Below are 26,128 nucleotides of genomic sequence, written 5' to 3'. Positions count from 1 at the left end.
TTGTGAGAAAGACTGAAGAATCCAAAAGACTTGCCACTATTTAAGAGGGAGAAGAACACTCAAAAATGACCCTGCAGCATTTAATCAGGATAACTGGACAGCCTGGATGGTTGAAAGTAGCTATGCCAGTTAACATTTTAAAGTGGAACTTAGCATATCTACATGTCATTATAAATGCTAACAAACAAATATAGGAAAATAAATATCACTGGTTTCCAGATACAGTGCATACCAATGGTCACAGAACAAGGCCTTAGGAGTAACCAGATGTTAATTGAGAAGCCCTCCCATATTCAAGTAACACCTGTATTTCTATCTTTCTCTCACTGAGTACTCGAATAAGCGCTCAATGGAGGACAATGCCATGAGCTAATGAATGCCCTTGAACTGTAGCAGTGGTTCCCAAACTTGTCTGCACATTAGAATCAATTGGAGATCTTTTATAAATTTCACAGCCCAGATCATACTCCAGACCAGTTAGATCAGAATCCGGGCTGGGTGCAGTGTGATCCCAACATGCAGACACATCTGGGAAACATCACCTATTAGCTGAAATTTCCAATTTGTAACTGAACATGTTCTATATCTATATGATCATACCAAAACCAAGGCTTTAGAAATATATAAAAAAATTCAACTTATCCTTAGAGAGTTTACCAAAATTTAAGAATTTCACTTTTTCAAATGTTGAGCTTAGTATTTTCCAAAGCACACCCAGTAAGGTTTACATTCCAGAGAACTGTAGGAATAATAAATAGCCTTTCATCTGTTTTGGAAATGATGATCCTTAAAGTTCCAGTGTTGACGATCTCAATAAAGAAGGCTGAGTCCAGATTTCTATTCCTTAATGGATATGCGATCTGGAGAATTTTTGAGTGTTTCATAGGTTGCATCTGTACATGTCCCAAATAGTATAAATTTGGAATCCTCATATCATGGTTTTGGATGCACTCATTTGACATACAATTTTATGTGTCATCGTCCCCCTCCCCCTGCCCCCCCCCACCTGGTATACTAGCTTTGAAACAAGTATCAAGATAAAGCAGCTTCAAAAATGCAATGAATGTGCTGCATCAATCACTTTGAGATATCAACACAGTTTTAAAGATCATTAGTCAGTCTGCAAGCATAATCATCAGGCTTTGCATAAACACGCAGTGCAGATAACGAAGCAGTGGTAAACTGAACGTGACTATACCAAACACAATACTAACTGTAAGTAGCACTCGGTGGAAAGAGATTAGATTTAGCTATGGAAGTTTAACATTATGAATTTTTAATCATTATACCTGATCCACACAAAAAACACAAATTGAGCCATTTTCCTGAAATGACACCACTTTACTTAATTTTTTCTTTTCTTTGACAAGATTAGACACGTGACTGAAGTGACCAGTTCTCTCTTGTCTTTGGCATTTGAGGGCCTTGGGTGGACACTCACAGAGAAGCAGCCTTCTTCTGTTCCTAGGTGTTTGCCTCCAATATCAACCAGCTGCCTTTTTAGATTAAATATCTTTCCCTTTGATATTAGGACATTAAAAACATTTATTCAGGAGACTTTTGTTTTAAAAAGTATATAGTAAACAAAACTGACACAATTCCTGCATTTATGTTGTTTACAGTCTAGTGGGAGAGACAGGCATTAAGTGATTGTATTAATAACAAACACTAGGGCCACTTGATTTACTTTTGTATCTCAAATGAAAAGTTCAAAAGAAATCAGGACAGGAACTCTTACTTGAATGTTCTTACATTATAAGTCTACATATATCAGATACTTCTATAAGTAGAGAATTTCCATATGCTCGTGGATTTCCTCTGCCTGGGCTTAGATATCCAAGTAGTTCTCTTCACTGATCTACACTGTGCATAAACGTTGCTTAGAAATAATCACCAGTTAATATTTTGAATTCAGTTAATTTGTAGATAAAATTCAGAACAGAATATTGCTTAATGGTTAAAACATTAAAAAACAACCTGGGTTAAAAAAATGAAGAGAGCTTATGTCAAAGTTATCTTTGGGTTTTACTCTGGACGGAACATGATTATTCCAGAGACTAAGGACACAGTGGAGAAAGGGACTGGGAAAAAAATTCTTAGGTTCACTCAGAGAGCAAAGAATGTAATAAACATTCCAATGAATCAGACTAGTGAGAACAGGTGTGAATAAACAACACATCAGTGTTCTGTTACAACTAGTATAAAATCCAAAGTTCAATCCAGGTCTTTGCATTAGGCTTTGTTGACTTGATGACTTATAAGTAAGCAGTCTACTATGTAGGGCATAGTTCCCCAAATCCAATACAAATTTGGTCCCCTGATGTAGTGGAGACTTTACATAACTCATGATGGCCTAGAGGTTTTTGTTGCAAAAAATGCCAACAATGGTTTGCAAAACATATAGAGGAATAACAGGCATAATTTTTAAAGCTGAGGAAGAAAAACCAACAGATTGCCTTGAAAACGGAAAGTGATTTGTTCCCCCAGAATATTTTATTAAGCAATAAAATCATTAGCTGGTTAATCTTTTAAATAGAGGAGTTTTGGAAAGTGGCTACCTAAAAATAATCTGTTTGCATACTTTTCAAAGCATTTATGATAGAGACAAAAATGTTAGATCCACAGTAAGGAATTCATAATACAGTGGTTCTCAAAGAATAAAATGTGAAAAAGACAAAGATAACTTGATGAATATTTTAAAAAGATACATTCGGTTATTCACCTATCATTTACTCTAATATCATGTTCTATTTCTTGTTAATGCTTTCTTTTTCTGAAAAGATAGGGTTTGTAGATAATGCATATTTTTAAGTGCCATTAATTTGCAAAGGAATGAAAACATTGAGTCTTTTTTTTTCCAGTTTGGTTTTATGATATCTGACTTCCAGAGGCCACTGCCACAGTGCTTTTTCCCTTCCTCTTCGGAGGTAGATTAGAACATCTTTAAAGACTCGAAAATATTGGTCGTAAAACTGCTGAGCTAAAGCCTAGAGTATTTCTCATACTCTGACAAAGTATAAGGTACTCACAAGGACTCTAGGAAAGCTGCATGGTTTCCAGCTTCAAAGCCGAACTCCCTCCCACTTCCCCTGGAAGCGACAATAATGAATCTAGCAAGAGTATTTGCATGTGCTTTACATTTGTTTCTTGGTACAGGGCTCTAAAGAACCCCTAAGGTCACTCTGCTGCTTATGAGTGGCTGAAGGGCTATTGTGCAGGCACAGAGAGCCCGCAGTGACCTCCTCAGAGCAGGGATGTGGGTGGCAGAGTTTATTTACATATTATTGATCTTCTAATCCTTTTTCCAGGAAGCAGCCTCTGAGGGTCCTCTGGGGATCAAGCTGTTCCTAGTACAAATAATACCCAGGAAGTGCATTGGGCCCCAGAGAAATGCAAACTCCCTTAAAGGGCTTTCGAAGATCTCCGGGCTTGGACTCGAGCCTCAGGCTCCAGGTTCTTCCTAGGCCAGTCTCTCCCTGACCAATTTATAAATACATTTATAAAGTCTAAAAAAGTTTATACTATTTTCCCAATAGTAAGTTGAGGGACAGTTGCTAGTCTGCTACATAACAGCTTTATGACAAATTCCTGCTGAGTACAACTGTGAGTTCAGCATTTTAATAACAAATGAAATAAAATGTGGCTAGAGGAGAAAGATCTAAATGGTTGAGGTCTTGTAGGTCAAGTCATGTGAGAAATGAATGGGGAAGAGTCCACTGGATGACAAAGAGGAACTGGATTGACTTTGCCCAAAGGTCAGAAGGACGATTCATCTGTGAATGTTCTGGGGATGAAATATTCAGGCAAGGATGAGAAAACAGTTTAATAAATTAAGATGTCAAAAACAAAATTTTCTCTCTTAAAAAAGGATAAATTCCCATTAGAAGACTTTGAGCAAAGGCTGTTGGGGATGCTATGGATAAGTTTCATGTATTTGGATAAGAAATGCATTTTATAATATCTCAGATTATTTTGACTATCTTCAACCATATTTCAACTATATTTAGTTTAGCTATATTTAAAACTACTTCCTGAGGTAATTGGTGACTAGATAAACAATTTGCTATTTGGGTAAGAAATAACCTGAGATCAATCTGAATTTTCCAGAAAAGACCTAGATTATTTTTTTGTCTTCTTCACCAACTTTCCCTTCTACACTCTGTCTCGGGCATGTACTCATTCATTTGGGTCAGAGCTCTTAGGTCACTATTTACCTTATATGACGTCTCATTCTAAACAAGGCTACCTGGTATACAAGAAGAAAAGTATCATTAATTGATGTTTAATTGTCTCATCAGACATTAATGATTACTGAAGGCTGTATGCAATTGTGAGTGATTCTAACCACATGCACAAAATCTGAAGAATATAGCTATACAATTCAGTTTCCAAGATACTATGGCCAAAGCTTTTAGACCATTAAGGAAATATTGTTTACAAATAATAGACCATGAACATGAATATAAAAAAGAGGTTAAGGAATTTCTCCAGCACCACAAACAGGGAGTCCATATGGATAAAGACAGAGAAAGTGTACACTCTGGTAAACTGAAGTGGCTACTTTTCCTGAAGTGATGAGCTATCATGGGTTCACTAGGAAATATGCCATGAGGAAATGGGTGGAAAGAACATACAATATGAGACTTCTATTGCGGGGATCCATGCAGCCAGTCACATGATGGAGGAAGAAGAGGATTCTCATCAAGAAAAGAGTAGCTAAGTTCGGACTGGAAGGTTAGGTGTTCAAGTGTTGGAAACTTCATAAGGACCCTTTTTAGAAAATGTCACTTAGTAAATTGTCTCTCCACACCTCCCAGGTATCTTAGTCCACACAGGCTGCCGTGATGAAATACCATAGACTGAATGGCTTAAACAGAAATTTATTTCTCAGAGTTTTGGAGCCTGGAAGTCTGAGATTAGGGTGCCAGTCTGGGCATATACTGGTTAGAACCCTCTTCCTGACTTGCAAACAGTGGCCTTCTCACTGTGTTCTCACACCGCCTTGCCTTTCCTCAATGTGTACACGTGGAGAAAGAGCTCTGTCCCTCTTGCTCTTCTCATAAGACCACCAATTTTATCAGATTAGGACCCCACCCTTATGAATTCATTTAACCTTAATTACCTCCTAACAGCCCTATCTTCAAATACAGTCAGACTGGGGATTAGGGCTTCAACATATGACTTGGGGGAGGGGGTACAATTCAGTTCATAGCACCAGGTATCAGTTATCAGGGATCAAGAGAAAGAGCTGCAGCATGGTGGTGCATGGGGAAGGGTTGGCTGGCATCAGGAGCCAGAAACAGGGGATGCGAGTCCTTATCCTGACTCTGCCAATAATGTAAGCGGAACCCAGCTACTTCATCATACCTCTAAAGTGTTTTGTGTAAGATACCACTTATACCTGTTGCAACTGCTACAAAATTGAAAAGAAATGCAAAGTCTCACACTAAAAGTCCCCCCTCCCCCAGTTATTTGATTTTCTTTCTCTTTTTCCTTCAAATCTATCTGCAAATTAGAAATGCTATGGTTATTTTATACATATGCAATGCTACTGAATGATCATACAGTTTAATCCATTTGTTATTTATTTAATTTTTTAGCAAGCTAGTTATAGATATAGACCAGAGCACACTTCTGTCTTATTAACAGTTGAATGTATTGCCAATGTTTCAAATCATTTTGACTTTCTAAATTCATCTCACGGGTAAGTCTAAAATGTTCCAGTCTTCCAGGAAAAACAAAAGAAGATGATTACTTGAAGAAATGTCATTGTTTAAATTACAATATTTATATGTAATTAATTGAATATATAAAAGTTTTTCTCATTATGTCTAAATACTTTTGAAAACTTGGAATATTGAATCAATCATAACCGAAGAGTATATTTCCCATGACTCCAATTTCATACACTGTAATATTTCAGAAGAACAGAAAATAATCTTAGAAACATTCTTCAAAATAACTAGTGAAGGTGAGACCTTTAAAAGCATGTTTCACTTCTTGTTTTCAATATCATGTTTACAAGGGATGCAATAAGAAAGTAGTCCACCAGGACTGTACTTACATAAAATAAGTACAGAAGAAAAGTAGGACAGAAGAGAATATCTCCAAGAATCAGATTATATTTGACTGAATTCAACTCAACACATAGTATGCTTCCTCTGGGGTAGACATGAAGGCAATAGCGAGGTGCCCCTCAGAACTTGGAAATAAGATGGCCCTTTGGAAGATGACCTAGTAAGTTTATATTAATTAAGAATGTAATTAGTTATTTGTTTTGTATATAGTAGCAATAGCATCTGGTGGCCAGGTGGCCATTAGATACACGAACCTATGGACATTTTATTTTACCATCACTGTGTTGGTCCACATGTGATTAAGGAAAAAAAAAAAAAAAGAATGAACACACAACTTTTAAGTGTTTGGATTTCTCTTGAGAAACTAGGAGATGTGGCATCATATGCCCAAATTCCCACATGGCCCCACTCTGCTGCAGCTGGGGAGCAGCTGCCATGGTCCCCATGCCCCATCATTCCCCTAGATCTAGGAAGAAATTCCTTTGCAGTAAATCATGCCTCATGTGATGATATCTTTTTTTTTAAACTTTTTTGGACTATTGCCACCATGACCCCAAGGGCTCAAATTTACCAACCAAATGTAAATCCAATGATTGTCTTTAAATATGGGACTGAAGAGTTTCAGATCACTCAGAACCCCATCAAGGCAACTGTAGTAAAATGTCAAGACAAATTTGGACTGCGCTAGTAATTCAGAAAGGGGAAACCTAATGTACTTGATGGAATTCGGTTTGGAGAAAGCCTATGTAAAGCGAAAGGGAGTAATCAATCCAAAAGAGTGGTTAGCACAGCCATTTTTAAAAACGGAATTCAGTTACTTCATGCTAGAAGTAGGCAGGTATAGAATCCATCAAGAAAATGGGGAGAGAGATTCCAGCTCGATCACATCACAGGGGAACTTGGAAATAGGTCTCTCCTGATTCCCGAATAATAATCCCAGGAGGTTAACGCATGGATTACTCTATTAAAGGAAGCCTGGAGCCACGGATGATTCATTAAGGAGTAGGTGGGTGCACAACCCTGGAAGGGTCCAGTGTTTTGATGAACCTTACCCCCCCCCGCCTCTTTGCTACCAAATGCCCAATGGCCCCTGCTCATCTAGAAGCACTATAATGCCTGCTGTCACCTGAGAAAGCCCAATTAGCACCCAAGGCAGGTGGCTTAAGATTCACAGCAGTGGTTTCAGGTTTTCTATCATCACTGGAAGGGACAGAACTCAGTAAGGTGCTTCTTTGTTCTCTGTCTCTGTCTCTTTGCCTCTGTCTCCAGGCATGTGTGCTCTTGCGGCATTTCAATTTATGGTTGCCTGAGAGGGGAGGCAGAAAGAAAGGCAGCGAAGTGGATAAAAACAGCCCCAGCAGAAGCAAAGTGACTGAAGTAAGAGCAGCAGCGGCAGCAGCTTACTAAAGCCAAGGGGATACTTTTCCTGCAGGTGCACCCTTGCCTTTGCAAAGTGTGGTGGCTTCACTTCTCTGCGCCAGAAGGCTACAAAGAGTCACGCTGCTGACACCACCGTTGTTGCCGCCAATGCTGCTGCCGCCTCTTACTACTATTTTTGGTTTTTTTGGCAGTACGCGGGCCTCTCACTGTTGTGGCCTCTCCCGTCGCGGAGCACAGGCTCCGGACACGCAGGCCCAGCGGCCATGGCTCACGGGCCCAGCCGCTAAGCGGCATGTGGGCTCTTCCCGCACCGGGGCACGAACCCGCGTCCCCTGCATCGGCAGGCGGACTCTCAACCACTGCGCCACCAGGGAAGCCCCTTACTACTATTTTGTATGTGACAGTTTCAAATATAACTCTTCAAAAGTACAGTTTAGAGGGGGTAGGGGTGCAAATTTGCGCAGGAGCATGAGCTTCAATCAGCACAAGTAGAGAGGGGACTCCAGTGGAAACAAGCCCGGTTTCAAGATAGGCACTGAAGAGGCATCACTGTTCCTGCACCCGGGGAAAAGGGTTTCTACACCATGACCATGGGACACTTTCTCGGTAACCACCTTACCTTCCCTCATCCTTCATCTCTTCTTTTGCAGCAGAAAATGGTATTCAGGTCATTTGAGCGTGAAGACAAATTTACTGCCGTACAAAGAATCCCAGTGGACAAGCTATAATCACGTACCCGACGTCACTACTCATTTGAATGTGGAAACAGCCAACAAAAACATCAGGCTTTTGTTGGTAATCTAGTTCTAGTCCTTGCCACATTCCATTTTACTTACAGTCCTAGCCACAAGTGAATCTTGGTTTTCTTGGTCAAAAAGGAAGTCAAGTCTCCCTATGCTTCCTGAGTTTCACATCTAACCCTCAGTTAAATACTATTCTCCCTGCATCCAAAAAATTTTACTTCAAATCAATGAATGCTTTATGAACATCAACAAAAGATCCAGCACTGTTTCATCCCTCATGGAGGCTGTAATCTGAGTTAGATTTCCCTAGATTGGGTCTTTTGAAATAGTCTGGTCATTTCTTGGCAATATGGTTTGGAGTGATATCCATGGAGTTTCACTTGCCGAACCCTGCTTTAAATAGAGAGGCCCTTTCACTTATTCTAGAAGAGAATCTACCATATATTTCTCGCGTGGCCTTGTAGGAATGGAGACACAGGATAATGATTTCAGGCTACACAAGTTGTTAGTGGTAACACGAGCTTCTAGTCAAGAGAAATACTTGGTGGAGAGAAACGGCAAATTTGCCCGTAAGGGAGGAGAGGGGCCACCGAGATTGAAACAGAGCCAGGTGAACAAGGGTTTTGTGTGCATGTGCTGAAAAGGGCACAGTTACAGAAGAGAGAATTGGGGAATCTCATTTGAGCTGCCCCATAATCTTGGGTCCACGGTCCCATCTCCTTTCCAGTTTTCATAATGTCTGATCCTCTTTTTTTTCTTTTGGCAGCGCTGAGCAGCTTGCAGGATCTTAGTTCCCCGACCAGGGATCAAACCCGTGCCCCCTGCAGTGGAAGCAAGAAATCCTAACCAATCGACCACCAGGCAATTCCCTCGATCCTCATTATTTCAAAAAGTCCATTATGCTTTGATTTCCTTCATTGTGTCTCATCCTTACCTTCCAGAACAATAATCTAAAGAACATATTTAAAGCTTAAGGCATTCACTGAAGCAAGAGAGTCTTGGCCAGTCCTCCAGGTAGCTGTTTAAATTTTACTGCCTCCATGAAAAAAAAAATACTGGTTTTTGCTCAGAGAAATAAGTGCCTAAGTGTAAGGTGAAAGGGGCTATCCAGCTACCGTTTATTTTCCCCCACTGAGGTAATTTTTATTTACAGTGATTAGGAATAACATACACACATGTATGTGCGCACACACACACACACAAAACACACACACACAAACATACATTTACAAATCACTAAAATTTCTATTTATAGGCTTTGAAAAATATCTGTAGTTTATAGCAACCTTGCCTACACATAAAGATTTTTAAAACCACCACCTACAATGCCAAGTTCTATGGTTTTTAATTTTGCAACTGCAGCCCAAAGGAAGACAATGATACATTGGTATGGAGGCTACTGGGCAGATGGCAGATCACTGGTGGAAAGCACTGCTAGAAAAAAAAGGGACAAAGTGAGAAAATTAATGTTTGTCCCAGATTCTGCTTCTGTTCTGTCAACCCGCTCCTCGCTTTGTTTCAGGGACTGTTTCAAAGTTGGAAATCATTTTCTCTTACCAGATTCTTTATTACCAACACTTAAAAAGTCAATAGACAATCAGGAGGAACAGTCTCACAGTCATTTACCCCTTACTCTAATTTGCATTCACAAGTGATCACCAGCTGGAAAAAAAAAATTCCCTTTGAAGATGTTTAAACATTTTTCCTAAGGAGATAAAAACGTAGAGTTTTTTTTCTTTTGTCCTTTTATGCAAATGATTTAAATGCAGAAAATGTCAACCATTCTCCTTTTAATAACAAAGTAAGAAATACACCTTTACAAAGCAAAATTAAAAAAAAAAAATCCTTGAAGTGGCGGTTATGATTGTTCAGTGACTAAGCTGCCTGAATAAAGCATGTCATATACATTTGAAATATGCTCAGACCATAGCAAACCTATTCGATGAGGCAAAGTAACATTTTAACCGTCATGGCAAAAGTGATTTGATTTCTATTTAAGTTCTTTGTGGACCAGTAAGTAATTGAACTGCAGCTGCCTTCTTTCTAAAGTCTTCTGCCTAAATAGAGCCACGTTGGATGGGCTGTTGGCAGGGGCAAAGAAGGGGGGCTTTTGAATGTACTGATTATTTTATTTCCTTAGGTTTACGGTGGAAAATATTACTTTCCACAGAGTTTTTAAGGGACAGTGAAAATACAAAGATTTGTCTAAAATTTTTGTTTACTTTTAGAAGATAATTTTTTATCACTAGGTCCAATTAGTAACGTGAGAAAAATTTCTAATGAATACTTATTATTTTGGCCTGGCACATTTCTGTATTCATTCATAAAGTTGTTTTCTTACAGTTTGAATTGCACCCTTCCCATCTGAATATGACATGCTTCTGTTCTGGTAAAGATTAATCCCATTCACTCTAAAAATAATAACGAGATATCTGATTCCTCAATGGACAGAGAAAGATGACAAGTCATTCTTTGTTCAGTTGGTATTTAAGAAAGAGAAAACTGATTGTTTATACTTGATTTTTAAGATAACAGATCATTCTACAACACTATTTACAACGAACAAATTAACTGTTTTGAGTTTCTTGGAAAGGGTTGTTAGTGTCCCCTGTAAACATTTTCGAAAATGAAATTTTAAATCACCTTCTGCTCTATTGACAGAACAAGGAAAGATTTGCATTCAAATATGAACACTGTGCAAAGCACTATAACCTAAGAAAATTGGACAATATTATAACCTAAACTGTCCTTAGAGAAAAAAATCTGACAATCATAAATCATGACATTCATCTTGGAAAATTATAAAAATTTCCAGAATAGAATTCATGAAACCTTAAAAAGTTAGTATTATATTTAAGCGGAAAATCCCATCACAAGACGAAATATTTTTAGTTTTGGAAGTATTTACCTAAAAGACTTCTTTAATAAAAGGTGCTGTGACTAAATGAAATGTTTAACTTCAACAGTAAGAAATTTGCTTTGCAAGTTTTCGTTTCAAATTCCTTTGGTGACAAGTTGGATCAGCGCTGTGAATGCAAAATAATATAGATAGATAGATGATTGATAGAGATATTGTCTAAAAGGTGAATGTTAGTGTTTTCCACAGCTTTGCTTTTTAAGCTAAAGATTGTGTAAATATATGAAGTTTACAAAAAGAGCTAGAAATCACTTGTTAAATAGAAATAGTTTCAGCAGTATTTAATCCATTCATTCAATTCAGTGCCATGGATTCCACACTATTATTTCAATTTAATAGCTCAGGCTTGAAATACCATACAGAAAATAGCTCAAAACAACTGTTCCCAAGGGCTGCAAAGTTCAATTCTTCTCTTGTTTCTAGACAGATTCAGACATCTATGCATCGCTGGGACATGAACAGAAAGGTTTTCTTTCAGGGATACACAAAAAGAAAATTAAGGAGTCTCTGTTCATTCCGAATGTTAGCCACCCCTCCTCAAAAGGACCTTTGGCTATTTGATACCTTCCTTAATAGAGTACAGGGTGGCACATTAGCAAATTTATCACAAATGTAAAAGCAAAGAATAGGAATATGCATATGCATGCTTTGTTATAAAGAGACCTTATCTACCTTAAAACTGCTTCAGAAATATAAGATGAGATAAAAGTCCCCTGAACACTTAGCAAAATATATTATACATCATTGCTTAAGAATAAAAATATACTTTTTTCATACTGTAAGTTTAAATCATCAGGAATTTTTAAACACCTCCTATATATGTAATGGCCCACCTATGTGTAGACCTAATAATGTTTCCATAGAAGTCACAGTATTTGGCAAAGACACATGAGACATCTTTGACAAAGGTCCATAGAAACTTCTGGGTGCCACACAAAATTACAGATAATCATTGTTTATCAGAGTCCTAGTCTTTATTTTTCCAAAACACTGGTACTAAGTTGTAGGGTGCACATTAATTTGTTAGATAAAATAAACGGCAAAGACTTGGTGTGAGTTAGTGTACTCAGTTGGTGTTAGTATTCCTAAAATTAAGTAAGTTCACATCATAGGGGCTGGCAGATTCATTATGCGACAAATCTTCACGGGAATAAGGAGTGGCCCCGATACTTCTCCAGATGTAGTAATAAAAATCATATTATTGGCATGACTGTACCAACTCAGACTTATTTAGTCTTTGAGCTACAATCACTTTATTATTCTGTTTCTGATTCTGAAAATATCACATAAAAGACTAGTCCTTGGGCTTCCCTGGTGGTGCAGTGGTTGAGAGTCCGCCTGCCGATGCAGGGGACACGGGTTCGTGCCCCGGTCCGGGAAGATCCCACATGCCGTGGAGCGGCTGGGCCCGTGAGCCATGGCCGCTGAGCCTGTGCGTCCGGAGCCTGTGCTCCGCAACGGGAGAGGCCACAACAGTGAGAGGCCCGCGTACCGCAAAAAAAAAAAAAAAAAAAAAAAAAGACTAGTCCTTAAGGCATAATCCATTAGTATAGAACGGGATTGTCCAGTGAATGACCCCCAAAACTATCTCTCTGTTGCCCAGAAGCTAGATAGCTGAGAAGATAAGCTATGCACCTAGAAAGGAGAAGACTGAGACTGAGCTCAACATCCATGGAACCGGGCACCCCCAACCCAAGTGCTGGCCCTTCCTAAACTGCCGGCAGGCCAGCCTGGGCTGCTCGGTGCTTGACCTTGGGTATGTATTTCCCCTGTGCAATGCTCCTCTCAGACTTGTCCAATAAAGAGGAGAAGCAAACAGGACACAGCCCTGCCTGGACCACTGTCCACTGGGGGACACATCCATGAGCTGCCAGGAGAACAGAGGACTCGAGCACCTGCTGGCTTTTTTGCTCCTGAGTTCCAGCCCATCCTTCACCCTGAGCCCTTTCCTCAACGTGCAAAGACTGGACACATTCTGGACTAGCAAACAATTAGCCTGATTCTTCAGTAGGATTTAAAACAATCAATTAGATAAAGATCTAGACCTATTACACTACACAGTACTATAATTTTGATACTGAAAATAATAATTTTCATGAAAGTATATTTTAGATGTCCTGTTGGAAGTTAGCCTGGGGAAAGAAGAAAAATAAGATTGCAAGATGACAAAGTAGAAATTCTACTGGTTAACCTGGAGTTCCTTACATTAGAAGTTCCTTATCACTGCCCTAATTAATGCAAAGAAAGGCAGAGGACATGACGCAGTCCTCATGAATGGCTAGGAAATTGAGGTAGGAAAAACTCAATGCTAGATTCTTATAATTAATCTCAGGGTCCTGGTGAGGGGAGGACCTCTCTTGGTATATGGAGAATGCAAGAATATTACAGTATATGATATTTCATATGATATTTCTCTTCGTATATGGAGAATGCAAGAATATTATTCTAAAATATAATTCTTGTTCTAAAAATAAATTATATGACTAACACACTTAATAATTTTACAACCTGTATTTATCATTCCGAAGACTATTTCCATGCTCTTACCGTAAGTAAATTCAATTAACTAACAGTGAAGCATCATAGAGATAATTCAGTTATTCTTTATGGAACTCTTTGAAGAACAGTTATGGATCTTTTTTCATTTTTGTTCCAATAAAGAGCTGACATGTCAAGCTAAGAATAATCTATAATTGAGCAAGATATATGATACCCTATTTTAATCCTCATTATCTTTTTAGAGGGTGAGCAATAATTGCAGATAATTTCTGCCTGATTTACTATTTTCAATGAATTTTCTTCTTTGAAAACTAAAAGCCATCATCAATATTCTAAAAGCAAATGAATGGGATTAAATCATAAGTTTGAAACTGTGTTTTTCCAGTTTCCAAAACAAAAGAAGTTGAAACAGATTTTGTTGTCAGTTCACATACAACCTTTGGCAATACAGAGTGGAAGAGATGAGGCCAATTCCCAACCCATGTGAGATGGGTGCTTGTCAAGGTTGTAGCAGGCCACACTGCCAGGGAAGGAAATGACCAGGATCTGCAATTGACCCTCAGATCAAGCAAGCACCAGAAGTTTGGGTAAAACTTCAGTCATCGTGGTTAATGTAAGTTATCGATTAGAAACCTAAATATTCCTGAAATTCATATGCTCATCAATAGCATTTCTCTAACTACTGTCTCATTTTAGCTTACAATAATTCTCATCTAAATTTATTTCATCTCTCCACCCCTTAGATTTGGGCTTTCAGATCCACTCCTCACTCATTTTTGGGGCACCAATATAATCTTGCCTTTCTCTATTTAAAATATTCAGTAGCTTCCAAGTTCCTTCCTGATAAATCCCAAACACCTCAGCACAGCATTAGGAACTGAACATTTGTGTCTCTCCAAAATTCACATGTTGATACCTAACCCCCCAATGTGATGGTTCTAGGAGGTGGGACCTTTAGAAAGTGATTAGGTTATGAGGGTAGAGCCTTCATCAGCGGGGTTAGTGTCCTTACAAATGAGATCCCTAGAGAGCCTTCTAGCTCCTTTAGACATGGGAGGCCACAGCAGAAAGACAGCCCCCTACAAACCAGAAAGTGGGGTCTCATCAGACACCAAATCTGCCAGCTCTTTGACTTTGGACTCCCAGCCTACAGAACCGTGAGAAAGAAATTTGTTCTTTAAGCCACCCAGTCTATGGTATTTTTGTTATAGTAGCCTGAACGGACTAAGACACATAGCATAAGGGAGTTTAAAAATCTTTCCCCGCTTACCAGTGCAAAACTCTCTGGCTAGAAATATCTTGATACCTGGCTACCTTCTAACTCTCTCTCCATGACGTGGTTCAGATGACACCATGTCTCTCTTCATTAATCCTGGCTCTCTACAGAATACGGGTCTTCCTCTGGGTGCTGATTAACTTATGCAGTATTTCTGCTCCTTTTTAATCACATGCTCTCACAGTGCTTTTCTTCTCATCTTTTGTGGAAGGCGATCTGACACTTACATGCGTTTAGGAAATTTCAATTCATTCGAGTCAAATAAGTGTTTCCTCAGGATTATCTGAGTCTTCCCTTTGCACAGCTTTCTGCTTCTGCAACCACAGATGGATGCCCCTGAAAGTTTAAGATTCCCCTAAGATGGAAATGCTTCATTAAAAAAATCGACACCAGCTTTTACATTCATAAAAAATATAGTCAAAGAACTGTTCAGTATCAGGTGGTACTTTTCTTTCTTTTGAAAAATGTCACAAATCTGCATTATCACATGCTTCTCATCTGGAAGTACTGTCTTCCATGAGTTCACTGAGCAGAACAGTGGCCTGAAGAAAGAATCAGCACAGAGTATTCTGCAAATTTTCATTATTTCTGTGAAATGGGATGATGTGTCTTATTACTACCCTACATTTATATTCAGTACTGTTATTGTCAGATCTCTGAGGAAGCATATCTATGCTTGAGACACATGAGCAGTAGGATTTCATTATCTAAGAATATTCTGATGTATTCTCTGTACTGCAAACATACCATGGAGATTATGCCCACATGGGACATTATGAAATTTGCCTTTGCTTTGTAAAATATCTCAAAGTAACAGCATTCTCTTTTAGATGAAGGATTTTCCAGTGACTTCTTTCCTGTCAAATAGAATACCTAGTTATGAACTGCAATAAAATATTAGAACACACACAATAACCTGTGTGCAGCAATTGGCAATTGACAGCTTTTTAAAGAAATATATTATAGAATTTGTGACAATATGATACAGATACAACTGGCAGTGTGCCGCAGCAGATGATCAAAAAAAGAGTTTTTACATGTGCATTTAAGTGGAAACACAGTGGATCTGTAGCTTTTAGCTACTTCTATTGCACATATTTGCTAACCATTTTCCACTGTACTTTCCTCAGATATGAACTTTAATGCGATCATAGGTGATACAATTGTTAGATATGCCTGCAATTTTTATTTGGTACAAGAATGAGAAATCCACAAGATATGTTGTTGGTAGGCACTGCAATTTAATCTAAGATTTTTCAGAAATCTATATCCTCAAAACTAAGAGCTAAATCTGCTCTGTGCTCTAACTCCTTGCAATGCGAAGTGTCGCCTGTAGTTTAGCCGCAACTGCATCACCGGAGAGGTGCTGGTCTAGCTCACAATGTCTGAGTCAGTTTGGATCATGGAGCTACACTTATAGGATCCATAAACCTTATTTTTAATCTTCCCTTCTTCAAGTTATCCAGGTACTTTGGAATCGAAGCCAAAAACATAAAAATCACACTCGACAATCCTTTTCAGAAACATTTTCATCGTCCCAAGAGAGGGAATATGAAGTTCCAAATGCTGCATGTGAAAAAGTGGGAAAAAACCACACATTTGGTTCCATGTGTTAGAAAGGACTGATTTCTGTAAAGTGAAGAACTGTAAGTTACCAACAGCATTACACAGGAATAAGCTGAGGAAACTGAGCTTTATGAAGACCAGTAATTCTCAGTAACACTGCTCAGTCCCTCTCCATCCCATAAGGCGCCCTTGATGCTGCAAGAGCTCCACCCCAGAAAACGGAAGGGCAGCCAGCAGCGAGGTGGAGATCCACGTGCTGCTCGTCCATGCACGTGTCCCTGCGGTCATGGAATTCACTGAAGGCTGCTCAAGCATGGCCAAGTCATGCATGGAATTCAATCTAACCTGAAAGTCCCTGAAGCCCTTATATTCCCAAAGTAATTACAAAAAGCATGCTAGTGACTGCTTTTAATACCTACTAATCAGGGGGAAGTACTCTTCTTTTTTTTTTTTTTGCGGTACGTGGGCCTCTCACTGTTGTGGCCTCTCCCGTTGCGGAGCACAGGCTCCGGACGCGCAGGCTCAGCGGCCATGGCTCACGGGCCCAGCCGCTCCGCGGCATGTGGGATCTTCCCGGACCGGGGCACGAACCCGTGTCCCCTGCATCGGCAGGCGGACTCTCAACCACTGCGCCACAACGGAACTTGCCCAAGTGGTTATACACCCACATGAACAGCGGAGGTACAAGAATAAAGGTCTCATGTAAAATAAAATGCAGATCGACAGTGGCGCGTGCCAAGTGTTGAGTCCCCACTTATTCATCAGGAAATACGAACTGTTTCAAAACATCTTTATATCTTCATGAAAAGAATACGAAAAAAAGAAAACAATGACAACAGCAATGAAACTTCAATTGGAAGATTCTTTAACTGGGATACTAAGTTTTACAATCCCTCCATTATCTGTTCTTGTGCAGAGCCAGAAAAAATACTGTCAAGTACCAAGTTAAGAAAATAACAGCTTTTGTTTATTTCAGAGTGAATTTGTGCCAAAATAGTAAATATGCTATTGTCTTTTGTTTTTGTCTTTGTTCAGTGAAAGTGGGATACAAAGTCTAGACAATGGCAGAAGTTGGGGAGAACATGCACAGGAATGCCATTCTGGGTGGTTTAAGTCTCACTGGGATACAAATTATTTTAACAGCCACTGCTACAATCAGGGCTCTCAGGCCAAATAATTCTGATTCCTGACATCGACTCTGGAAGCTTCTAAAAGGCAAAAGCATACAGTCGTTCATGCTCATTGCTTATATTAAGCAACATAAATCAAAATGCTATTCCTAAAACATAAGAAAGATCTTGTCACAATGCCCAGCACAGAGCAATCACTCTATAACCATTTGCTTCCTTTCTTTCTTATTTCCATTTAACTCAATCGGGCAAAAGTATTTTCCCCAAAAGAGACGCAACAGTTTTCAAAAATACTATTTCAAGGGCCAGGATAAGTAAACTTTACAGAGAAGTTTCTGATGTAGGCTTTTGCTTCCAGAACTAGTGGTGGTGCCGAGGGGTGACTTATGGGACTTTAGATCCCCAATAATCTCCATCAATCCCCAGCACCCCATAAAAATAAACTCAAAATAAAAGCAGTCCTCTAGTTATGAAATCTGGCTTCAAGACGAGTCCCCTTTCAGCCAGACTGAAACCCTGAAGTTACTCTATCGATATTCAGGTGCTACAGTTATCCAAAATCATTACATAATCAAACAGCCATTTATTTTTCCTTCTATTAGAGGAAGCAGAGCCAAGTAGTAAGGCTAAATCTTGAGAGCTGGGCAGTCCTGGGTTTGAATGCCAGCCCTTTACTCATTAATGAGAGACCTTAGGAAAAATACTCAACCTAAAACTGAAAGTACCCTCACGTTAATCACTGAGATTAGCCAGTGAAACTGGGGATGCATATCTCAGCAGGCTGATGTAGGGACCAGATAAGATGATGACCATACAGCACCTGGCAGGTCTTAGCACCAAGTGAGTGCTCAGTGAATAGCTCCCTGCATCATCCTTCCTCCTTTTTACTGATTCAAAATCTCTGACATTACATGGTCTCCCTCTATTAAGGAAAAAAAAGAGAAAAACTGGCTGAATAACAGAATCATGGCTATACTAACAACTAGAATTGTACTGATACTTTGGGGAGTGTTAATATATCCCTGAGTAAAAGGATTTTCTATTTTACAAATGATTAGAAAAATTCAGCATCCTGCACGGAGATCACAGAGTTCTGGGAGTCTGTGTTCTCTCCCTTTAATCTCAATAGGTTACTAGTTCTGGGCAAAGAGGAAACATCTCTGCTTCTGTTCAGCTCTCCTTTCTTTATGCTGCACCCTGGCTCAAGGGCAGCCCAGGGAGGAATTGTGTTGCCTACCCTGAGTTGTTACCACGACATTGTTGCCAAAATAGCAGGTACTCTGCAGGAGTCAGAAGAGCCTCTTACAGATATTATATGACTTCTGCTCCTGGCACATCATCCTCTGTTGTCTGTTAAGGGCCTGACGGGGGCAGTCAGGGGCCACCAGAGTCACAAACTAACTAAGGCGATGGAGAGGGGTTTTGAAAATCTTCGGGCTCTCACATAAAGAGAATCCCAATGGCCTGTCCTTCATTTCTGAAGATTCCTCTCACCATGAGGGAACAAAATGATGCTTTGATACCATCTGCAGAACTATGTCATATCTGTTTCATGAAGTTGAGTCCTTTTCCTAAATAATGAGTATTTCAGGGCAGTAAAAAGAATGCTGCCTGGTTCTTTAAAATAGAAACCTGTTACCTGGGACATAGTAGGAACTAAACCTTCAGATTGAGAGAATATACAAACGGACAATGTCCAGACCATGGATAACAACAGAACTCTGACCCCAACCTCTAGAGCAACCAGTCCAGGGAGCCAAAACACAATCCTGGCAGCCATCGGCCCAGCAGGGGCAGGACTTGATTAAAAACTGATGGTTTCTCTATTTTTTGTCCCTATGCCCCACTCTGGACCAACCACAGAAAGCCATGTATGTTCCCCAATCACGAGATGCTCGGCTTCTGATTAGCCTGCCTCCAGCTTCTCCGTGCCAACAACCTCTAATCAGAGCACACCTGGAGCCTTCTCTTTTTTTAACGGAAAAACTTTCCCACTCCCCTGCCTGCTTTTGAGTCTCTGCCAAAGGCAAGTGATAGAGGCTCACTCCCTGGCTACAACAAACTGAATAAATAGCTTCTGTTCTCATTTGAATGGTTTTTGCTTAGTTCCATAAGATTCACTTGTTTGTGTCTGTTATATCTAGTATACTAACAAGATCATATTTTAGGATTTGCTATGCTAAGGACTATGGGAACTTAAGCAATGCAATACCACCCTTGAGGCCTCTGGGCAACCCCAAAATCTGCCTAGAATGTGCCTTCAGCAGCCTTCCCTACTTGCCACACCCACCTCCAACCGTCCTTCTCTTTCCAGTTTGTGGCTCCAATTATCACAAAGAATTATGTACAGTAATAGAGTGACCAACCATCAGTTTGCCCAGAACTGCCCCATTTTAGGCACTGAAAGTTCTACATTCCAGGAAACCCCTCAGTCCCAGGTAAACTGGGACAGTTGGTCACCATGCAAGACTCCTCATAATGCCATGCCGTTCTGAGACTCAGCCTCTGCAGATGTAATTCGTTCTGCCAGCAATCTTCTCTTTTACCATCGACAAATTATCAACCTGGTGAGCTCCTCTCAATCTGCCGAGCGTGAGCCTAAGTGCCCACTCCTAGGCCTCTTTGACAACAGCCCATCCCCTAATCCCAAGCAGATGATCACCCCCTCCTCCACGCCACAATGGCCTGTGTATACTTTTGCGCATATCACATGGCATAGGGATGAGTTGGTTATGGCGTTTACACTTTCTGACCCTGTTACACAATCATCTCCTTGCAGGCAGGAGATGGACTGTATTTCCCTTTGTGTCTCCTCACTGACGTCATCACAGCAAGCCCATGTTTGTCTGTTTCCTGAGTAAGTGCAGTTGTGGGTGATTAAATGGCTTAGCTATTATTTATTTTATTTATTTAACATAATTATAATTACTTATTGAATTCCTGAATATTAACAAATTAATTATTTATTAATGAATTAAACTGATCCTCTACAAAAAAGTCCGTAAGTTCCAGACTGAGCCGAAGGGACAGCTTATAAATATTGATACATATGTGGAAGTTGGGTGCCTTGTAAGAAACAGACTTATTAATCCATTTCAATTACCCAGATCATTGACCTACCTCAATCTGGGTGGTGTTGTCCTGCCCGTCGTCCAGGAGCAGGTCCGTGAAGCCTCTGCGCTCTGGGGAGTCTTGGCCCAGGCTGGCTCGGTTTGAGTCTACCACCTTGAGAGAATCCAAGTGCCTTTTCCACCGGTGGCTGAATGCATGGGAATCCACCTCCACCTCCTCTTCTGTTTGTGGGAAGGCCTGAGCAACCTGATAGTGCCAATCTGTTTGGAAAAAAAAAAAACAAAAAACGATTTACCACCTGTTATGCATCATTTGCATGCTTTCTAATAGAGAAGAAAAATATTCTGCTAGTCAAAAGAAGAGGAAACTAACTCATAACAGTGAAATCTGTTTAACGGTCATATTTTTGAGTTGGTATGAATATCTCCGAGTAGAATGCAATTTTAGGACACACCACGGTAAGTCGTGACAATGGTTAATGTGCACATCCAGCAGAGTCCCTAAAACAGTTGTGCAGCCCTAAAGTAACGCACTTTTATTCCCTTCCTTGCCCGTCCTTCACACACACCCTTCATAAACATTCTCTAGTTGTTCTGAGAAAACAAACTACAATCCAAACAAAGGAATGAAACTAAATGATTCCCAGCACATTTGAAAATACAAATCAGACATTAATAACTTGTGAGTTTATATTATTTCATGTGAGTTATGCTGGGCAGCAGAGAGAAAACAGAGCATTTGAATGGGTTAAATAATACATGGAATGACCTTTGTGCAAACGTGCTAACCTGCCTTGTAGCTCACAAGTCAGACTTGGTTCACTGCCGAACTCATTTAATAAGCCACGTCCTCGGGAGGCATCACAAACGCTCTTGCTCATTTGAGCTGTTCTCACCTTGGAATCTTGTCAGGGTGGTAAAGGATGACAGTGATAGGCACTTAGAGAAATGGATGGGAAGGCAAGGAGATCAAATCACAAAGGTATTTTAAAGCCATCTGCAGGGACTGGCCTTGCTGACCCAGCTCATTCTGCTACTACAGGAGGGAAAATTAGATTTAATCATTACTCCTAGTCTTTCATTTCAGTGGGTCAGCAGGGGAAGGTGTTCCACAAGTATGGGAAATTCAGTGTCTGACCAAGAACAGTTCTCCTCTAGGCAACTATTACCAAAAGATACGAATTGACAGGCCTTATAACTGGCAGGATATGGGTTCAAAAAGTGCTAAGAGAGCAGTGATTTAATTACAGCTGTGAGGTTCCCATCAATACAAGGACGTTCCAAGAAACAAAAATGTATTTAATGAAGCTTATAATACCATTAAATCGGTTACTTAGAACTCTAATAACCAAGTTAAGGCTTCCACTACTAATCACATGCAAATGGTCTAAAATATCTCCCTTTGAACTCAGAAAGATGCTAATCATTCTTCTAGAGGGGCTATTCTTTGATTTCACTGTGAATTTAAATGATCTGCCACTGCCTAAAGCCTTATTGGATACAGTCTAGAGTGATGCACTACCACAGTGTTGGCAATCTAGACTTTTCCATGGGCTTGTAGAATATTAGAGCTTAAAAGAGTCATGGAGATGGAAATGGCCAAAAATTCCACAGAAAGGAACCCTAGAGCCAGAAAATGTAGCACTGTGCTCAATTCACAGAATAGCTAGTTGTAGGCTAGGAAGAAACCCAGGTACATCGAGGGTTTATCATGGTCCCCTCCCACCTTCCACACAGTAAATGTTCAATATGTATGTCTAATGAGTATTTTACAGAAAATGTTTCTTTTGTTTGTTTGTTATAAATTTATTTATTTTTGGCTGCATTGGGTCTTCGTTGCGGTGCGCGGGCTTCTCATTGCAATGGCTTCTCTTGTTGCGGAACACGGGCTCTAGGCATGCAGGCTTCCGTAGTTGTGGCATGCGAGCTCAACAGTTGTGGCTCTGGGGTGCAGGCTCAGTAGTTGTGGTGCACGGGCTTAGTTGCTCTGCAGCATGTGGGATCTTCCCAGACCAGGGCTCAAACCCGTATCCCTTGCACTGGCTGGCAGATTCTTAACCACTGCACCACCAGGGAAGGCCCGAAAATTTTTCTTTTTTAAGGTGTTGTCCCCACTGGACATTGAATAATGCTCAATAAATGTTTGTTGACTGACCAAATGAATGAATAAATTGTAGACAGTCTCTCTGGAGCAAAAATGATAGGACCAGGCACAATTAAGTACGGAAGAAATACTGTACAAGGATTCAGGAGACCTGGGGTAGAATTCTTTCTGTTAGGTTTGCTGAATAGGGGATATTGCATGATTTACAAAACTCTCTGTGCTTTAGTTATGCTATATTTCAAATGGAAATGAAAATATCTTACCTGCAAAAGCAGACAGCTTTTCCTGAGTATGTGCCAGGTTCTAAGACTTATGATTCTAGGCAAAGCTACATAAAGCAATTTTATTTGCTTTATTTAGATATCCTGCCTCATTACCAAAAATATATGAGGCAGCTTACAACAAAAGTACACAATAAAGTTTTATAACAACCAGATAAGGCCTCGTAGCACAACACTCAGATTAAACTTCAGAGCTGTGCATTCACCTTGCACTGGGGTGGTGGCTATCTGGATACAAACAATCATGTAGGAACAACTGAAAATCTATAGGATCCTTACTAGAATGTCAGTGCAGATAAGAAAGATAGCAAATATCACGTAGTCAATGGATTAAACAGTCCTAGATATAAAAATATTATTTTAAAAAAATCACAGAAAGGGAAAGTCTCCAGCCAGAGGTTTCTCAGTTCTTTATAATGTAAATCAGAGAAAAAAAAAAAACACCAAAATCTCCAAAGAAGTAGTCTTTATTAAAATCTTCAACTGTTGGTTTCTTTAAAATAGATGTTATCATTGGATATTAATTGCCTGATATTAATTTTACCATTATCCTTTTAGATTTTTATAACACAGGACAAAACATAGTACTTTTCATGATGCCTGTTAGGCCAGTAACGTAACACTAGCCCCTGTGGCCCTGGCACAGAGCACAGGGTAGACGAAGCAACTAACACTGGAGGAGCTGTCTGCAGAGGAAGTCTAGTTTTCGTCTTTGATTGCTCTTCCTCATTTTCTCCCTGCCTTCTTACCCTAAGAAGGAGCTTCAAAACTTAGGAAGGATAAAGTCCATACTCCCCACTGCTAAACTAATTAAACAAGGAGGCCATCAGACTGAGGTGGCTCTAAAACCTTAGCAGCCTACGTAAGTAAACCCAAACCTGAGCCTGCAGCTGCCTCAAGGTTAAGAAATCAAAACCTAAGAACAGGGTTTTCCTGGTGGCGCAGCGGTTGAGAGTCCGCCTACCGGTGCAGGGGACGCGGGTTCGTGCCCCGGTCTGGGAGGATCCCACATGTTGCGGAGCGGCTGGGCCCGTGAGCCATGGCCGCTCAGCCTGCGCGTCTGCAGCCTGTGCTCCACAACAGGAGAGGCCACAGCAGTGAGAGGCCCGCGTACCGAAAAAAAAACAAACATAAAAAACGTAAGGACAACCAGTCACAAACTTACACCTAGACTTTTCTGAATCAGGCAAACACTTAAGCTACAGCCAATCAAATAATTTCCTTGTTTTCTTCTGCCTTTTCTCCATAAAATCTCTCCCCTCGTTGGGGTTCTTGGAGTGTTCCTAACCACTTCTGGTTTGTGCTGCCCCACTGAAATTGATTTTCAGTCAGGTAAACTCTTAAAATGTTGAATATGCCTTAGTTTATCTTTTAACACCACTTAAGTTGAAATTTGGGAAGTCTGACTAGTGTGTCAAACTCTTGTTTTTGTGATGAACATTCCAACTCATTTTTAGCTAGATTATTGGGGAAGGTGAGTTTAACAGACAGGTAGGCCTCCCGTATAAAACAAGCGTAAATGCTTCCTCTAGCATTTACAAGGGTAAGTCCCCAGACAGCTGTGGGTTTTGGTGTTTGTTTTTCACTTTCTGGCAGTGTTTTATGATTTTTTTTTTGCTTGCTTTGCTGTTGTATTACTTGCTATTACAGCCGTTGATTAGTTTGTCTCCCTGATGGACATGCTTGCTCCTTCTAGAATTTACTACAGTAAACTTTGTAAACTGATAACTCAATCACTTGCTGGCTCTGACTGTAAAGAGTAAACAAAATCTAAGGAAGGAACTGAGGGTTTTCCAATGTGAAAATTTGCGAGCTTTAGTGCCTAGCCTCTGTGAATTTTCTTTGGGTTGCTATTTTATATCTAATTCTTTTTCTCTGGTTAGGTTATGAATAAGCAAGACGACCCAATCATGCATAGAGGAAACATTCCTATTTGCTCATAATTCAGTAGTACATGGTTCATCAAGACTAAAGTATGAAATTGGCTTCGATTTTTAACCCATTTCAGAATGATTTTGAGAGAAGATAAAACAAGTCAAAAATGGATGTTTCCAGAAATAAAGACTGAGAAAAACTGGCAAAACCACAGCCTTGTTATCTACATTGTAACTTACTCCTATGCACTTCATGGGCTTTCTAACTCACAAAAATATTTCAAATTATCCTTTAAATCACCACCAAAACAAATCATTCAGAAGAAAGGTGAAGGGATACATGTAATATAATTTTTCCCTTCCCAGCTGTAGTGAAAACAAAAGCAACAGGAGGGATCTTTGAATAGTCTGGTTGCACAGACTGTCTGCTTTCTGTCCACTGTGTGTTAATTAAACCACTGATGGAAAACCGTCAAAGAGAATTTTCGCCAACATGTTTTGCTATAGTTGTTAATCACATAGCTCATGGAAACATTAAATATATCTAAGGACTTCCATTTGGATATAAGGAGAGAAAGCAAAAAGACATATTTTTGTATATTTAATATATAAATTGACCTTAACACATCCTTGAGATACTTTATTTGATAAAAACAGCAGATAAAGTATTACTGAAGAAGGTATTTCATTACATTTCAAATAGACCATCATTATGAAACCCAATAATGTCTAGTTAATCTGAGAGTAAAATAAGAAACTCACGTACATCTTCATATTATTCTTTGCAGACCTTGCAAGTCTCTTTTGTGCTATCATCTACTATAAAATAAAATCATTTAAAATAAAAACAAAAGGGAAGAAAGCTGTTCTGGGTTGGATGTGTTTATATTTGTGTCTTATCCTAATGATTTTATTTAAATACCTTACATTTAGCTAATAGTTGAATGCATCTTTAACTGTATTTCTTGAGTCTTGCATACAAGCCGTACATACAATATATGTCGAATGACCAAGGAGTAACCACATAAATTGACATGCATCTTGTGCAATGACTGCACCTTTTGACACGCACTTTGGTCTGCATTTCACAAATGAACCAAATCGTTCTTGTGGCTCCTCTGCAAAAACGTTAAGATTTTTTACTGCAAACAGATTTACTGGCTAGATTCATCTGACAATAGATAAAATTATTCGCCTAAGGTAGACTGCC

General features: G+C 39.7%; 1 protein-coding gene across 2 annotated transcripts in view; it reads right to left on the bottom strand.

Annotated features, from left to right (window-relative positions):
• The window catches only part of PLXDC2 (plexin domain containing 2), a 409,444-nt gene that overhangs the window by 220,506 nt on the left and 162,810 nt on the right, over positions 1 to 26,128 (bottom strand). For both annotated transcript variants that reach the window (XM_082854939.1, XM_082854938.1), the window contains exon 3: positions 20,709 to 20,920. In XM_082854939.1, coding sequence (XP_082711065.1) covers positions 20,709 to 20,920 — 212 coding nt within the window. The remainder of the gene's footprint in view (positions 1 to 20,708; positions 20,921 to 26,128) is intronic.

Source organism: Leucopleurus acutus (genome assembly GCF_964270905.1).
Source record: "Leucopleurus acutus genome assembly, chromosome: 1".
Taxonomy (NCBI): Eukaryota; Metazoa; Chordata; class Mammalia; order Artiodactyla; family Delphinidae; genus Leucopleurus; species Leucopleurus acutus.
The sequence above is the reverse complement of the archived record's forward strand: the minus strand, read 5'-3'. Positions and strand labels throughout refer to the sequence as shown.